Source organism: Telmatherina bonti (genome assembly GCF_933228915.1).
Source record: "Telmatherina bonti genome assembly, chromosome: 13".
NCBI lineage: Eukaryota > Metazoa > Chordata > Actinopteri > Atheriniformes > Telmatherinidae > Telmatherina > Telmatherina bonti.
The window spans coordinates 35,977,731-35,995,476 of record NC_136611.1 but is presented as its reverse complement, the minus strand read 5'-3'; the positions used below and the strand labels follow the sequence as shown (position 1 = coordinate 35,995,476).

The following is a 17,746-nucleotide window of genomic DNA, read 5'->3' as shown; positions in this document are numbered from 1 at the left end:
TTATGACTAACAGGCTCGACTTGATGAGTCCTGAGATGACGTTGTTGTGAAGTGTGATTTACAAATAAAGCTGAATTGAACACCCCCCCCCCCCCCCCCCCCCCCTGCAGCTCAGTATTGATCGAACTGTGTACCTGCACTCAGCAGAGGGGAACAACCTGGACTTTGTAGCTGCTCCATCCAGCAGAGGATTTCATCTGAAGCTGCACCGTCATCAGAAACCAAACGACTAATTAAGGTAAAAAATACGAACTTAGTCGACCTATCAGAAGCCTGCACAATCTAACAGTTATCAAACCCTCAGAGACCAGAATCCTGGGTCAGAATCTGCTGTCTTGTGCAGGCTGGCTCCTTACACTCAAGTCAAGAAGATTAAAAAGCTCTTTATTTTGAGCTGGAGCTGGAGCTGGAGGTGGAGGTGGAGATGGAGGTGGAGGTGGAGGTGGAGATGGAGGTGGAGGTGGCGTCCCACCACCACCTCATACCCGACACAAACTCAGACATACATCAGTTCATTCCAACAAAGTGGGTCTACTGGTGGGGGGAGAAACGAAACGATGAAGAAAGTTGACTCACGTTCTGGAAACGGCTTCTGTTCTCCAGTAGAGACAGCAGAGACACAGCAGGAGGACACACACCTTCATCCTGAAGGTGAGAGAAGACACACTGATCTCTGCAGACACAGCACACAGTAAAAACCTGAGGATTGCCTCATGCCTGAACATCACCACAATCTCTTTATTTACCTGACTTATCTGTTTATTTAGGGCTGAGTGTGTCCCTGTAGATAGTTTACACAGCCTGTGTTTTCTGGTCTTACCCAACGCCGTCCACCGTCCCGTAATGCTGAAGCTTCCCGTAACCACACTGCTAAAGTCCACATCAGCTCGTTGTCTCTGCATCCAGATAGGGTAAAGTTACTGTCTGATACAACCAGCAGGTATGTTCACGTTCATCTAAAGAGGGATTTGAAATAAAAAAGTCCAGCGTCACAATTCAGCCAACATCAGATCCAGAGCTTCCTACAGCGTTGCATTCAAGACCAACACAAGTCTGTTTTATCTCCTGTCAGACCCAGACGGGAGCACTGTCATGCATGCTTGCTCCAAATGAAGCTTCTACGTGAAGCTTTTAATGACCTGTTCATGCAAATGAGGCGTTTTACAGCAGACACGAGCAGAACAGGAGGTCTCCAGGGCAGCCTGAGGATGTGCAGGACCCGTTGCAGATTACTGAGCTTCATTTTAACACAGCTAAACCTAAACTTCATGTTTACAAGCCAGACTTCTGAAATGAAATCCCATCAGGTCATACTTTATTCCCAGTAGAAGATAAACAACTTATCAGATGATGAAACTGAGACATTTTACTATTTGAGGGAAAATATCAGCTAATTGTGAATCTGACGGCAGAAACACATCTGTACATGGAACAGGAGCAACAAAAGGCTGGAAAACATCCAGGAGCTTTTACTGGTTTAAATCTCCCACAAAGAGAGGACCATGTGTGGGACTGCATGAAGACCACCTTGTCGTGGTTGATGGTGTTACTGGAATTTCTCAGATTTCTACTGTCTCCTCAGTCCTTGTTGCTCTCTGATCTGAAGAGTTTTTTGTCGCTACAATCCATCATGTGGTCATTTCTTTTACTCTGTAACATTAAGATTACCCAGCGAGTCGCGTCCCCCGAAATCTACCAGGGTTCCATCTCTAGCTGATAAAGATACATCATGTCAGACGTCAGATGATGTTTCTGGGACGTGTTTGAACATGTCGAAGGTAAAAAGGTAAAACCAGCTTCTTTATAAAACTCATTGTCGGAAAATGGAAAACTTGTGTCTAAAGTCAGAGTAGTAGAGAAACGTTTCTGATTTTACTGCAGAGGATCACCAGCGTCCAACCTTGTCCCAAGCATACAGAGATTCCTTCTAATTCTCTTAATCTTTAGACGGTGGGATCTTATGAGGCCACTGGATCCACTCATACATGAAAACATCTTTATGTGTAAAAGCAAACTGTATAAAACAACTCTAGACAGAGTGTGACGTATGGGAATATTTTATTAAGACTATATAGACTCGATTACAGTGATCTTTATAACAGCATAACTTACATAGTGGTACAAGCCTTATACATATAGAGATAAAGTGACAGTAGAGTTATATTCTGAGCATTACACACATCTCATGTTTATATTCATGTAGTTTTCTTTGACAGATTGAAGCATATTTACATTCCAGGAGAAGAAAGTTGGACAGTCGGCTGTCAGATAGTCTCCTGCCCATTTTCACATAGAAATCAGTCCTCTGGGAAAAACTTACAGTGAAATATTAACAGACATTTTATATCTTTTAACACATGCTGTCCAGTACAACTTTATCCAATGATCAAAAACTACAAACATAAACCATCAAATACATTCTCATATTAATGAGAGAAATACCAATAAAAACTTTCACTTTAGGATCTGCTTTTTTTTTTTTTTAATAAGTCATGAACTTCTTCACAGGAAACAACTGAGTTTTCAGAGCGTTTAGCTACCCTTTTAGTATGCAGACCTAAAAGACAGTTCTCCAGTTACACATGACAGATGATTAGCAAACTTCAGGGTTCCACATTAGCTGCTAACGCTAAGACAACAGGCTCCCAACAGGCTCATTAGCACGTAATGCTAACACTATGAGCTTTCAAATGAACAAGTAAAACTAAGATCTCTGACTCCCTCATTAGCATCACATGCTAAAAGTGCAGGCTGCTACATTAGCAACCCACGTTAAAACTGAGGGGTTCCTCATTAGCAGCTAAGGCTAAGAACATGGATTCCCACATTAACTGCTAACAAGACCACAGACTTGCACATTAGCAGGTAAAGCTCAGACTGGGCACTCACATTTTAGCCGCTAGTAGTAAGACCGCAGGCTCCCATATTAGGACCTAACAATGAGACAGCATGCTACCATATTAGCTGCTAATGCTAAGACCATGGGCATGTACATTAGCAGCTATGGCTAAGTGCAAACTAAGTGTAACAATAAGACCACTGACTTTTATAGTAGCATCAAATACTAAGACCGCGGCCTCACACATTAACAGCTAAAAACATATCCACAGCTGACATATCCACAGCTAAAAAACAGGTAGATTGTTGGTTCTGTTTATTTCACCAAATGGATGTTTTGAAAATACTAGGAAGTGACATCACAGCATACGTACTGTGAAAGAAAGCTGACGATAGAGTGGAAAATGTAGAGCTTCCTAATATCTCCTTCCTGAGTGTAGACGCGTCTGATCAGATTTTAAAAAGTAATCTGATTACTTTCACTAGACACCTTCCTACCCATATGTTATGATCAATAACCGGAGCATGCAATATGCTTACTTCTGATGTAATCTCATGATGTCACATTGCCACCATGTGACTTTAATGTTTTATTCTGCTGGAGCTTAATAATGTGAACATATCTGTGTTGTGTGATAAGTAACTGGAGAATCTGAACACAGTCATGAAATGACACTGGTCCATAATGGGATGGAATAGTACCAGATTCTCAGCTACAATCATGCAGCAGCTGCATGCTAACCTGTTAGCGTAGCAACCAGAAACTCAGTGTTTCCTCTGAAGGAGCAGCAGAGCTCAGACGGTAGTGTCTCCCTGAATAAACACGCATATTAAAACCTTAATTGAGAATAAGGTGCATGCAAACCAAAACACAACATTGTTTATACTGACAGGATGGGCTAACACGTGTTGTCATGCAGTTGTAAAAAACAGAGTGAGTGCGTCTGATTGGTTGTGAAAAAAGCAGTGAATGTGTCTGATTGGTTGTGAAAAAAAGTAGTGAATGTGTCTGATTGGTTGTGGAAAAAAGCAGTGAATGTGTCTGATTGGTTGTGGAAAAAAGCAGTGAATGTGTCTGATTGGTTGTGAAAAAAGCAGTGAATGTGTCTGATTGGTTGTGAAAAAAAGTAGTGAATGTGTCTGATTGGTTGTGGAAAAAAAGAAGTGAATATGTCTGATTGGTTGTGGAAAAAAGCAGTGAATGTGTCTGATTCGTTGTGAAAAAAGCAGTGAATGTGTCTGATTGGTTGTGAATAAAGCAGTCAATGCATCTGATTGGTTGTGAAAAAAGCAGTGAATGTGTCTGATTGGTTGTGGAAAAAGCAGTGAATGTGTCTGATTCGTTGTGAAAAAAGCAGTGAATGCGTCTGATTCGTTGTGAAAAAAGTACTAAATCCATCTGATTGGTTGTGAAATAAGCAGTGAATGCATCTGATTGGCTGTGAAAAAAGCAGTGAATGTGTCTGATTGGCTGTGGAAAAAAAGCAGTGAATGTGTCTGATTGGTTGTGAAAAAAAGCAGTGAATGTGTCTGATTGGTTGTGAAAAAAAAAGAAGTGAATATGTCTGATTGGTTGTGGAAAAAAGCAGTGAATGTGTCTGATTGGTTGTGAAAAAAGCAGTGAATGTGTCTGATTGGTTGTGGAAAAAGCAGTGAATGTGTCTGATTGGTTGTGAGGCTGGTTCCTTCCCGGCCCACCAGTTATCTACATGAAGCAGTGAGAGGTTAACTGGTCAGTGATGTCTTGTGAACTGGAACTGAACACATTCCCAGTTAGGTGTGTAAGTGCAGAAATGTGACTGGGGTTGGTTACCTAGGTAACACCACACCTGGGGTGATGATGTGTGTTTGTGTTATCACAGCACCATGGTGGGTATGTGATGGACTAGTGAGGCTGGGTGAGGCACGGCGGTCAGCTGGGGTGGGTGAGGTGGGGGAGGCGAGTGCACGCCTCCTCCTCCCACCACCACCACGCCCCCCACGGGGGCCGTGCCGTCTCCGGTAGGCCGGTGCCGGGCGCTCTTCTGGTGTGCGCGCAGGCCAGCCAGCTGCGAGTAGGCGGACTGGCAGACGTGACACTTGTAGGGCCGCTCGCCGGTGTGCAGACGCACGTGGTTCCTCAGCGTGGACGACTGGCTGAAGCGGCGGTTGCAGAAGCGGCAGACGAACGGCTTGTCCAGCGTGTGGATGCGCATGTGCGAGCGCAGGTTGCTGCGGGAGTTGAAGCCGCGGTGACAGATCACGCACCGCATGCGGCCCAGACCAGAGGAGGATGAGGAGGAGGATGAGGAGGAGGAGGAGGAGGAAGAGGAGGAGGAGGAGGAGGAGCTTTCACAGGTGTGGAAGTCGTCTGTAAAGAGATCAGAGTAGAGGTAGAGTCATCGCCATCTAGTGGTAAAGATGGGGAAAGCAGAGCAATGAACATACGGTGGCCGTCAGAGGACATAAAGATGTTTTTACGTGTGAGTGGATCTTCGGATGCGGCCATGATGCACTACAGGAGGGGTGTCCAGCTCCGGTCCTAAAGGGCCACAATCCTGAGGGTTTTCGATGTATCCCTGCTCCAACACACCTGACCTAAACTGTTCAGTCGTTGTGCAGAACTTCATTGTCTGTTGGCTCCATTTGATGGAAGCCAGGTGTGTTGGAGCAGGGACACATGGAAAAGGTGCAGGACAGCAGCCCTGGAGGACCGACTGTCTTTTTCTATGGTGCTTTTAAAGTTTCACTTGTACACATAGACTGTATATAAAAGATGGGCGGAGCCTCCGTGACGTCACCAATAGGTTTCTGAAGGGCTGTATTGAAGCTCGGTGGGCGGTTCCTACCATCGCCATCTTGGCAGGGGCATGCGGGTCGTCTCGTCCGGAAAATACAAAAATGAGGTGGAGCTGACAGGGGGGCTGTGAGCGTCATGGTGGATGATTGACATCGAGCGAAGTCTGAGCTTTCTGTAGCTAAAAGCTATCCAAGCTAACCCCGAGATAAGGGGAGCTAACCAGCTAACGGAGGAAAGCGAGCTAAAGCTAAGTCACCTTGTTAACCGGCTAAAAACCGCGGTTGTTCTACGTTCTTCTGACTTGAAGACGGAGATTGGTACCTGTCAATCAAAAGGACACGCCCCTAAATATGCCGAACTTTGAGATTAAATTACTTTTAAACGGGCGAGTTAGAAAAAAATTCACCCCCCCCTACAGTTGTCATGAAGGTAAACCTGACCTATTAAACCTAAAATGGATTTTTGAACCAGGCTGTAAACATGTTTATTTCTGTTGTGAAGTTGGTCTTTTTAACATGGGAGTCTATGGGGATTTGCTCTGTTTTGCAGCCCCTAGTGGATGAAGGGGGAACTGCAGTTTTATACACTTCCAGTTCGGCTTCACTTTTAACCGTCGGAGGTTGCCGCTTGGTTCAAACTGATAAACTTTATTGCTTTTTTATTTGTTAAAACAAATTTAGAATCCTGTGATTGACTGCCGAGCTGTCCAGGGTGTACCCTGCCTTTCGCCCACAGATTGCTGGGATAGGCTCCAGCTCCCCCGCGACCCTTCATCGGACTGAGCGCTTAGGATGATGAATGAATTTAGAGTCGTGAACCTGATGGTTGCGACAGGTTCCAGTAAAGCTGGGACAGGGTTATGTTTCTGTGTTTCCTTTTAACACTCAGCGTTCAGCAGCTGGCTTGTTGAATGGAATTCTGTCCCATTCTAGCCTGCTTTACTCCTTCAGCTGCTCCCCGGGGTTACGTCGTCATGTTTGACATAATGACATCATCAGTGTGGGACCGGTCTGGACTGCAGGTGGTTCAGCGTAGTACCTGCTTCCCGTACTACGACCACGCTGGTGGAACAGCTGCAGGACGTCCCTGGAAGACGTTGCTTGGATGCATCATGTTGCTCCCTGCAAGGAGCTTTTCAGATGTGCAGGTTACCCACTTCCACCCCCCACACCACCACACATGCTGGATTTTTAACTTTGTCTTGATCAAATCTGGATGGTCCTTTCTGTCTTTGTCCCAGAGGACACTGGATAGACGTGGAGACACGCTGTGTGAGCTGACAATGGTTTTCTGAACTCTTCCTCAGCCCCGTGGTGATACCCTTCACACGATGATGTGTGTTTTGTAATGCAGGACCATTCAGAGGTCACTGGCAGCCAGTGTTGGTCTTTGGACTTGCTGTGTACATACAGAGATTTCTTCAGAATCTCTGCCTCTTTTGATGACATTTAGATGATGAAATCCTGAATTTCCTGTATTTGTATGTTGAGAATCACTCTGAAACTTCCTCGGTTGTGAACATCTGAGCCTTTCAGTGATGCTTCTTTTATACCCAATCATGGCACCCACCTGTTTACCTGCTGAATGACCCAAATGGGTGTTTTTGAGCATTCCTCAGCTTTCCCAGTTTCTCTGTAATTCTGTCCCAGATTTACTGGAACGTTTTGCATCAACTTCCAAATAGCTGAATATTTACAAAAAGCAGTAAAGTTTCTCAGTTTGAACAGGAAGTATCTCGTCTTTGCGGTGGATTCAGGTGAGAAAATGTCTAAAAAGATTAATTCCAGCTGGATCTAATAAACGTCTTATCGGCCAGACATGCAGCAGCATGAGAACATCTGGAACGTTGTTCCTCGTGTCCAAAGCCGGCCCTCGCTGTCCTGCAGGTTGACACACCTGATTGGATCCTGCAGCCTACAAAGTTCTGCAGAATGACTCATTCGTTTGAGTCAGGTGTGTTGGAGCAGGGATACATGGAAAAACTGCCGGGGTGTGGCCCTGCAGACCGGAGCCGGACTCCGTGTGGACACACGAAGATCGATGCTGTTTTTATTTCCACCAAACAGAAAATGTCCATTCTATTAATGATCTCTGATCAGTGTCAGTATTTTCCGTCATGTCGACTGAATCTGATCATAAAATGTTTTTTTCACGTCACGTTGATAAAATCGCTCTTTAAATCTCTGATTCTGGATATTTTACTGCAGCGTTTTTATACATAAATCCAATCAATAATCACTGAGCCTCACCGCTTTTGGTCTTCTTGCTCTGCTCGTCGTCTCCTCCTGGAATTCCAGGAATTCCCAGGAAGGTGTTGTGAGAGTTTCCATACCAGACCAGTAGCTCCTGGTCCGGAGGGATCGTCTGCAGAGAGGAGAAGCACAGAGGCCAGTTGAACTGAACTGAATTGAATTAAACAATAATCGGGACAACAGATTATGAAAAATAATATTAAATAGAAAATATTAAAATATGAACTGTCCATTGTGACAGCAAAATCTTTAAACTGTGAAAGCAACAAAATAAATTTTATTATATAAAACAAAGAAAAAAATTAATGTTTGATGAGACAGAACATTTAATTTTTACTTTAATTACATGATTAAATCAAGCAGCTTGAATATTTTAATTGAAAATAACAGTAATTTGTAATAAATTAAATTAAATTAAATTAAATTAAATTAAATTAAATTAAACTGCATTTTAAAATGTCACTCTGGTAATTAAAAATGTGAATAACAAACATATTAAGGATTTAAAAAAATAACAAAAATTTAAATGTTTTTTTTATGTGATTAGAATGTCATAACTATGACATATTAATGTCAAATAGTTAATGATTATCACTCAGATCAGTAATACCAAAAGAATACTCTGCTGCTGTACATGGATTTCTGGATGAGAATATTGGGAATAATTATTAATAACCTGATAAAGTTAAAGGATGCTGATGGGCTAAGAGTCTGGAAGCTTTCAAGTTATCATGAATATCTACAGTCATCCTCAGGTTTATTTATATTCTCCATTAAGGAAAAAAACTGATGTTACAGAAATAAGAAGAAATTGACAAAAATAATGATTAAAAAAAAAAAAAATTGTGAAACGTTTTTTTTATTCTGATTCAAGATCAATGTTTAAAAAAACAAGCAAACAAACATGATAAACCAATACAGTTTACATGTCCTGTGAACTAACAAATTGTCCTTCATGTAAAAATTCTCATCAGCCTCCTGCAGCTGTTTTCAGCTGTTCCGGTCCACCGGCGATACTCTCTGATTTATCCAGGACAGTTTAGGTTTTTATTTTATTTATAACTCAATTAAATTTGAAAAAGCAATGTCTTATATCACTAAATAATAATTTAGAATATTTTCAGTTGTCATTACCTTTTTCAGTCTCCAGTTATTTGAGTAACTATTGTGAATTTGTCTTTAATGGAAATGTGGGGATTCCAGTGTTCCATGTTGCTGCCAGCAGAGGGCGCTGCTCGCCTGGAGGTCAGCGTGACATGACCCCAGATGACGGATGGGTTTGGACTTTCAAGTCCGTAGTGTCACTAAATAACCTGCATGTTTGCTTTTACTGCTTCATTATTAAACATCAGAAACAGAAACAGCTTCAAAAGTAAAAAATGACACAGAAAAAAGCTAATCTCCATTTTCAGATCATAAAAACTGAACCGTCTCAGATTTTCTCTGCTTCTCTGGTTCTTCTGTTATACTTTTATTAATTAAACTGAGTAATTTAAGAAGAATAAAATGCAAAATAGCATATATATATATATATATATATATATATATATATATATATATATATATATATATATATATATATATATATATATATATATATGTATGTATATATATATATATATATATGTATGTATATATGTATATATATATATATATATATATATATATATATATATATATATATATATATATATGTATGTATGTATATATATGTATGTATGTATGTATGTATGTATGTATGTATATATATGTATGTATGTATGTATGTATACATGTAGATCATCTCAATCTGTCTTCTTCTGTCTCATTTTCTCATTTTATTATTTATTTAATTTTTTAAAAAATTAATTTTATGAAGTAATTGTCAGAAATTTTAAGAAAAGGAGATCATTTACAAACTAATGTGATGAAATGATTTAATTTGAGGCGTGAGCTGAAGATGAAGATTAAACTCTGACATACGTGCTGACAATTGAGTCAGATGCTGAAATCTAAATTAAACTGGAAACAATATAAACATTTATGTTTTTCTGTAAAACAGAACTCATCTCCGTTCTCCGGATGTTTAGCAGCTCTCTGACTGAACTCGTCCTGATGAAAACATGACTTGAAGCACATGTTTGTATGATATGACCCTCTGTTTGGCATGTGCTGGATATTGATGGCGTCACTGACCTCCACAGCCTTGTAGAAGATGCTGCTACCGATCTGGACCACCTCCAGGTTCTGCTCCTGCTCATTCCTGGCACACTTAATGTAGGTCATCCAGCTCCTCTGGTCCTCCTGACTGGCATCTATGAAATACCTGACGGTCCCGTCCTCGTTGAACACCTGTCCAGGTGAAAAAGACGTGGATGTCAGGCATGCACACTTTAACTGGAGACGTTAGTGTCGCTTGTTAACAGTTGGTTACTAGAAACCAGCTGCATAACATCACCAGCTCAGAAAGTCTGGCCTTATGGCAGCTGTTGGATCAGTTAGTATGCTGGTTAGCTATCATGGCTGTGTGGAAGTTGGTAAATGAAGCATCCTTTAAGTTGGAGGTGCTAACAAGAGGAGCTATGGACGTTAGTAGGGTTGAGACGATATGCTTTTCTCACTCTTTGAATTTTAACGATTTGATTTGGGTGCCGATTCAGTTTAAATGTCGGTTCCTAAGTGTTGCAGATTTTTAGTTTGTTTTGTAACCATTTGAAAAAGTTGCATGATGACCACGTTAACAGACTATATGACGAGCCAGATTTACCAAATAAAAACATCTACTTTGTGTCAGCTTTTAAGATTAATTAAGCAGTAATTTATCTGAACCAGCTGTTTGAAATTCTCATCTTGTTTCAGAAGCTTGAACAGCATGTAAAAGTTCTGGTTTGAGCGTCTGTTGTCTTGCTGCTACGCTGCGTTTGGCTGCTAGCGCTGCATTTACATCAGGATGGCGTCTGGCTAGGTTGGCAGTAACGTTAGTCGTGTTACCGCTGTACGCCACATGTTTATTCCAGTTTACAAACAGCTTTCCACATGTCCAGCTCTGCTTTTTCCTTCAAAGGTAAAAATCCAAAATGTGTCCAGACTTTGGACTTAAAATGTGACGGTGGAGGATTTATCCCCCTCTGCTGGACAAAAGCAGCAACGTCTTCTGTATCCGGCATTGAAACATAAACATTTAAAATGGGGGGGAAAAAAATCTATTTTTGACCAAAAAGGAAAAAATTTAAAAACCGTAAAACAAAAAAATGCCGATTTTTATGTGAATCGAGTTTTTTCTCCCACCGGTAGAAGTTACAGTGTTAGCATTCTGTCAGTTTGAGGTAGTTGCTAACAAGCTAACCGTTAAACCACAACAGCTAGCTGAGGAATCATGGCCAACATGGAGTCAGCATGCTAAATATTAGCCAGCTAGTCAGTCAATATCCTCACATCAGAAAAGCAACTAGTCAGTGAGTTAAATGTTAGCTACTAAAATAGCTAACGCTAACTAGCTAACTAGCTAACTAGCTAAAGCTAGCCTATTAGTAATTTAGTGGACTTCCAGTTTCCATATGGTAAAATGATCATTATTGATTGATTATTGTGATTGTTGGTAATATTGGAAGAAAATCCTTTCACTCTGCAGACCTTATTCAGTCCATTTTTCTCCTGTTTCTGAAGGTCTCTGACCAAAGGGAGAAAATGCTGTTTTACAAACAGAAAATGTCAGAAAGACACAGACTTTTATTTATAAAACATCCTTTTAAACTGCTTAAATATGAGTATAAAGAAGAAAAGCAGCATCGTGGGGCTCCTTAATGACCTTTAAGAGTTTTCTGGGAAATGTTTTAATTTATTGATTTTATATAATTATAGTTTTACAGGGAAATAATTAATTTTAGCGGAGAAGGAGGTGAATCTGATCAGGTTTCTGCAGCTGATCAGTAACAGAAGACTGGACTTTAAAAGGCCAGAACCAGAACCAGAACCAGCCCCCAGGCAGATGAAACTTCAGTAACTGGCTCATCAGATAGGTGTCTCGTGACGTCACTCTCACCTCCCACATCAGGTTGTTGTTCCTGTACAGGTCGATGTGTTCAGGTGAGACCAGGCGTCCGGTGAACGGCCCCATCTCCGTCCCCGCCTTGATCCATGTTTTAGAGAAAATGCCCAGACCTTCTCCTGCGGAACAGACACCATCATCATCATCATCCAGGTGCCGCCATCATCAATATTCTGTTTATTTCCAGCAACACGCACGCGGGGAGGACTACTTTACCTGGAACGGAACTCTGGGCGATGATCACCTCGCTGGGTAGAACCAGGCTGGACAACTTTTGCACCTCTGGACACAAACATGTAGTTAATTCCTCATAAAACACATCTGCTCCACATGTTAACCTGTTCACGCGCACACGCCGGCACAAAGATCACGATGTTCCTGAAGCTGAAAGTCGCCACGAGCAGCTGGATGACCTGTTGAGGCATCCAGACCCCTCAGAGGGTTTAGGATGAAGATATAGAGTTTTATAAAAAAAAAAAAAATTTAAAAAAAAAAAAAAGAGGGAGAAACATCCATTTCACAGTTAGTCAGAAAGCAGCAGAAAAGTCAACTGAGAGAGTTCTCCTCAGTGTCGCTGCGGGTTTCACGCTGCGGGTTTCACGCTCAGCCCGCAGCGTGAAACACGCAGCGACATAAAGGAGAAAAGAGATTAAAGCAAGAAAAAAACTTCTGGGAGATTATCCGGGTTAAAAACCTGAATAAAGGAATAAAAAAGAAAACAACTCCTAAATGCCACGAGCAGAGACAGAAATTCAGTTCAGACGCGGCGAAATTCCTGCGCGAGAGAGGAGAGAAAAGATGGAAACTAAACAGGGGTGCAGAAATTCCTCCTGATGACCTGGACTCTCCACTCCCACTAGAACAGCTAGTCTGGAATTATCTCTAACGAATTTTACCAGAAACAGAAACGAACTTTTAATCCAAACGATATAAAAATATTTTTTTAAAAAGAAGAAGCGTAAAGCGTAGCGGGCCGCACGCGCAGTGGGCCGCACGCGCAGCGGGCCGCACGCGCAGCAGCGGAATCACCGAAAATCTTTGTTAGTTTTATTTCATAAAAACATGTCGGGGGGTTTTCAGGAATCAATAAGCGACAACTAAACTGATTATTAATTAATCAGTGGAGGAGAAATAATTAGTTAATTAAAATAAAATGAATATTTTAAAGTTACTGATGGAGATAAAACTATTGATTAGCTGATCAGTCTGATTGTCTGAATAACCAATAAATAAAAGAATAATAAAATACACAATTGTAAAATAAAAATTCTAAAACTCGGATTAAGAATAATTTTTTTCTTCCCTGAAAATGATTTTTACATTTAGAAACATTTTATTCCCATTCAGGTTCATTCATTTAAACCGGAATTAATTCTTTAATGTAATCAATAAATAAATATTTTTATTATATATTATATATTTTTTATAACTTTTAACTTTATTTAAATAAGTTTATGATTTTAAATGCGACCTAATCAATAACTTAGATTTAAAGGTTTTCCAGCTGATCATTATTATTAATAAACGTTGAACCTGATTTTCTTTTTTTCTTCTTCTTTTTTTTCTACTATTTTCAACCTTTTAAAGTAAAACTTTCACAGATATCTTTACTGATTGATAAGTTATTGATCAGCTAAAGACCCGGTCCCGGAGCGTCACTGACCTCCAGAGAAGGACTGCGCGAGCACCTCGGCGGTGAACGCGGTCTTCGGGCTCGCGCTCGGCCCGGTGCGCTCCTCGTGCAGCTGGTGCTGCTGGTCTCCCAGCACGTGCCTCCAGCGGCCGTACAGGAAGCTGTGCAGGATGTCCGACGTGATGATGTCCGCGAGGCAGAGCGGCTGCTGCGGCTTGAAGGCCGGCTTGAGCCCGAGCGAGGAGCCGGGCAGCACGGAGCCCATGGCGCGGTGGGATCAGCTAGAGGACTTCAGGTAAGGGGTCCAGTTCAGGGCGTCCGCGCGAGCTTTGCGGGATGAAAAGTCTGGGTTGTTGAGCTGGAACAGAGCGCGCGAGCCGCAGGTTGTTCCTGCACACAAGTTTCACATGCAGTTAAAGGTGTTAACAGGTCGCGCGGAGCCGCAGTGAATGGTGCGCAGGGGCTGCGGTGGTGGGGGCGGGGGGGTCTATATACCTCTCCTCCGCTCACGTTCCTGTGGGAAGGGGGGGTGCACGCGCTGTTATTGGCTCCATTTACAGCTCCATTAAGACAGAAAGACCTGGAGAACAGTTAGACCACCTCCCTTTTCTCTCTCTCTCTCTCTCTCTCTCTCTCTCACACACACACACACACACACACATATACACACACACACATATACACACACCCCTGGACTTGCTGTCAGACCGGTCCAGGTTTCTGGTCTACAGTAAAACCACCCGGATCGGGTCAGAGGACTTAGCAGCTCTTCATCACGACGTGGACTTTCCACATGAGACTGGAACCAGGACCAGGCTCAGACCACCAAACCCAGTCTGGTAGACTGGATCAGAACCAGAACTGAAGTTTAATCCAGTTCATCAAATCCTGCATCTCAGACCCGGTCCAGTCCAGTTTCCAATGCTGGATCCTTCCAGATCTGCAGGTTAACCTTCCAGGTAGAAAACCAGTTCAGAACCCCGATCCAAACCCTTCCAGGGGTCTGGATCTGTTCTAGATGCTCCTGCTCTGTTGTTTGTTCCTACATTCCAGTAGATCTGGATCAGATTCCGCCAAGGAGGTCCCGGTTTTACCCGCGTTTACCTGTTTGTTTGTTTACCTGTTTGTTTGTTTACATGTTTGTTTGTTTGTTTGTGTTCAACATAACTCAGAAAGTTATGGATAATTAAATCTTCAGGACTTGAAATGTGAAAAAGAAGAACTGGTTTCATGCTGGTGCGGATCCGGATCACCGTTTGGATCTAAAACTTTCTGAAGGCCGTGTGCAGGTTCCGAGTGTTTTTCATTAAACTTTGTTTTTATTTTCCTAAAACACTTTCCCGTCACGTGACCAACATGTCCACAGCGCGTCCCACAGGCTCCCCGCTGTCCCGTGGACCCAGGTCTCCGTGGGGAGCTGGTTGCGACACGGCGTCAGGTTGCTGGTTCGGTTCCGTCCCGCCGTAAACCGTTTTTATTCCGTTTCAGTCTGAAACATAAAACGATCCAAATAAAACCTGTTAAAAAAATATATATATAGAAAATAATAAAAAATAATAGAAAAATAAAAGTTAAAGAAGGAAAATGTTTTTGGAGGAAACGAGGCGGAGCAGCGGAATGTGAGGAAGAGGAGGAGAGAGGAAGCAGATCACCAAGACAACAGCTGCGTTCCTCCTCCTCCTCCTCCCGTCGTCTCTCAACAGGATTATTATTCCCTCTTTCAATCTTATCTGTATTTATGAGCTTTTAAACATTTATTGCCCCCCCTCCCCTTAGCGCGTGCACACAGGCTCACGCGCACGGCAGAATTCATTTCATGTAATTTGACTGGAAAAAGTTTCAATGTCGTAAAATAATAAAAACAGACCTTTTAAAACGAGACTAAATAGAAAAGATTAGATGACAGAAACAAAATCAAAATAAATAAAATAATTTTATTTTAAAGTTTTTAAAAAAATCAGAAACCTGCTGACGTCACAACCCACCTGTTCAGCAATTAAAACTATAAATAAATAAACAAATAAATAAATAAATAAACTAATCTCTGAGGCATGAATCCTCCCGTGGAGCAGCTGAGAGCTCGCGCATGGCCCTCCGCGGCCTCCGTGCGTAACGGATCCGCGCAGGGCCGCGCGCCTTTGTCCCGCCAGGCTGAGGAGAACTAAAGGAGAGAAAATCCGAGAATAATGGCAGATTTGCAAATGTTTTTTCAATTGATTTGACTCAATGAAGCTGGATTTAGTTTTCTTTCTTCTGGAGGAGAGTTTGGCGGCTCCGCCTCGCACGCGAAGCGGCGCAGGAGGCGCGTCTGCGCGAGAGGAGGACACGCTTTAATGAGCTTTGTGCAACAAAAAGCTCCCAGCGAGCGCGCCCCGCTGTCCAATCAGAGAGCACCTGACCCAGCGAGACGACGGGAAGTCAGGGGGGGCGGCAGGTGACTGGCACGCGCAAAGACAAGAGCACAAGAGGAGGACATAAGCGGAGGATGAGAAGACGGAGGACTCCATAAAGGAGGAGGTGGTGGGAATGAGCCCAAATGGCGCAATAATATTGTTCCGCTAATGTGATTAAGCGGCGCTACGGCTCATTAGTATTCATGCGGGCGGACAGACGCAGCGCGCGCGACTAATAATCCTCCTTTAAAAGCCTTTTAATAACCATCAGCAGACTCCGTCAGCTGCAGGAGTCCGAATCAAACGCTCCTCCTGCCCCTCATCATCTTCCTCCCTGCGCTCTTTATCTCCGCCATCATAATCATTTTCACCTTACTGCTCCTCCTGCCCCCTTCCTGAGCCGTCACCTTATCGTGGTGGAGGGGTTTGTGCGTCCCAAAGAGCCTAGCAGCTATGTTGTCTGGGGCTTTATCCCCCTGGTAGGGTCACCCATGGCAAACAGGTGTCTAGGGGAGGGACCAGACCAAGTACGGCTCATATACCTCTATGATAAACACAAACCATGGGCATAAATGTTCCCTTGCCCGGACGCGGGTCAGTGGGACCCCCCTCTGGAGCCAGGCCTGGAGGTGGGGTACGAGAGCGAGCGTCTGGTGGCCGGGCCTTCGCCCATGGGGCCCGGTCGGGCTCAGCCCAAAAGGGTTACATGGGCCCCGCCTCCCGTGGGCTCACCATCTGCGGAAGGAGCCGTAGGGGTCGGGTGCAATGTGAGCTGGGCGGCAGCAAGAGGCGGGGACCCTGGCGGTCCGATCCCCGGCTGCAGAAGCTGGCTCTAGGGACGTGGAACGTCACCTCTCTGGTGGGGAAGGAGCCTGAGCTTGTGCGCGAGGTTGGGCGGTTCCGGCTAGATATAGTTGGACTCACCTCGACGCATGGCTTGGGCTCTGGAACCAGAACCCTCGAGAGGGGCTGGACTTTCTTCCACTCTGGAGTTGCTCACGGTGAGAGGCGCCGAGCAGGAGTGGGCATTCTCATCAGCCCCCAGCTTGGTGGCTGCACGTTGGGGTTTACCCCGGTGGATGAAAGGGGAGTTTCCCTCCGCCTCCGAGTGGGGGGACGGGTCCTGACTGTTGTCTGTGCGCCGAACAGCAGTTCAGAGTACCCACCCTTTCTGGAGTCCTTGGAGGGAGTGCTGGAGGGTGCTCCTTCTGGGGACTCCATTGTTCTGCTGGGGGACTTCAATGCTCATGTGGGCAATGACAGTGAGACCTGGAGAGGAGTGATTGGGAGGCATGGTCCCCCCCCTCTGAACCCAAATGGTGTTTTGTTATTGGACTTCTGTGCTCGTCATGGATTGTCCATAACGAACACCATGTTCCAACATAAGAGTGTCCATATGTACACCTGGCATCAGGATTCCCTGGGCCGCAGTTCGATGATCGATTTTGTAGTCGTATCGTCGGACCTGCGGCCACATGCCTTGGACACTCGGGTGAAGAGGGGGGCGGAGCTGTCAACTGATCATCACCTGGTGGTGAGTTGGCTCAGGTGGTGGGGGAGGAGGCCGGTCAGACCTGGCAGGCCCAAACGTGTTGTGAGGGTCTGCTGGGAACATCTGGCTGAGTCCCCTGTCAGAGCAAGCTTCAACTCCCACCTTCAGCAGAGCTTCGAACATGTCCCGAGTGAGGCGGGGGACATTGAGTCCGAATGGGCTGTGTTCCGTGCCTCTATTGCTGAGGCGGCCGGCCGGAGCTGTGGCTGTAAGGTCGTTGGTGCCTGTCGTGGCGGTAATCCCAGGACTCGTTTGTGGACACCAGCAGTGAG

The 17,746-nt window shown here is 43.9% G+C and overlaps 2 protein-coding genes across 2 annotated transcripts in view; both read right to left on the bottom strand.

Annotated features, from left to right (window-relative positions):
• c5 (complement component 5) overlaps window positions 1-644 on the bottom strand; it is a gene marked incomplete at both ends in the record, with an annotated part of 64,871 nt that extends 64,227 nt beyond the window's left edge. Inside the window, one exon of the mRNA XM_079251745.1 lies at window positions 577-644. Within this exon, the coding sequence (XP_079107871.1) occupies window positions 577-644 (68 nt within the window). The remainder of the gene's footprint in view (window positions 1-576) is intronic.
• Window positions 645-4,694: 4,050 nt separating this feature from the next.
• On the bottom strand, window positions 4,695-13,794 carry prdm12b (PR domain containing 12b; the record flags this gene model as incomplete). The annotated part of the gene is made up of 6 exons (XM_079251576.1): window positions 4,695-5,188; window positions 7,867-7,981; window positions 10,045-10,200; window positions 11,891-12,015; window positions 12,113-12,178; window positions 13,560-13,794. 6 exons carry the CDS (start codon window positions 13,792-13,794, stop codon window positions 4,695-4,697), a joined length of 1,191 nt encoding a protein of 396 aa, XP_079107702.1.
• Window positions 13,795-17,746: the final 3,952 nt, after the last annotated feature.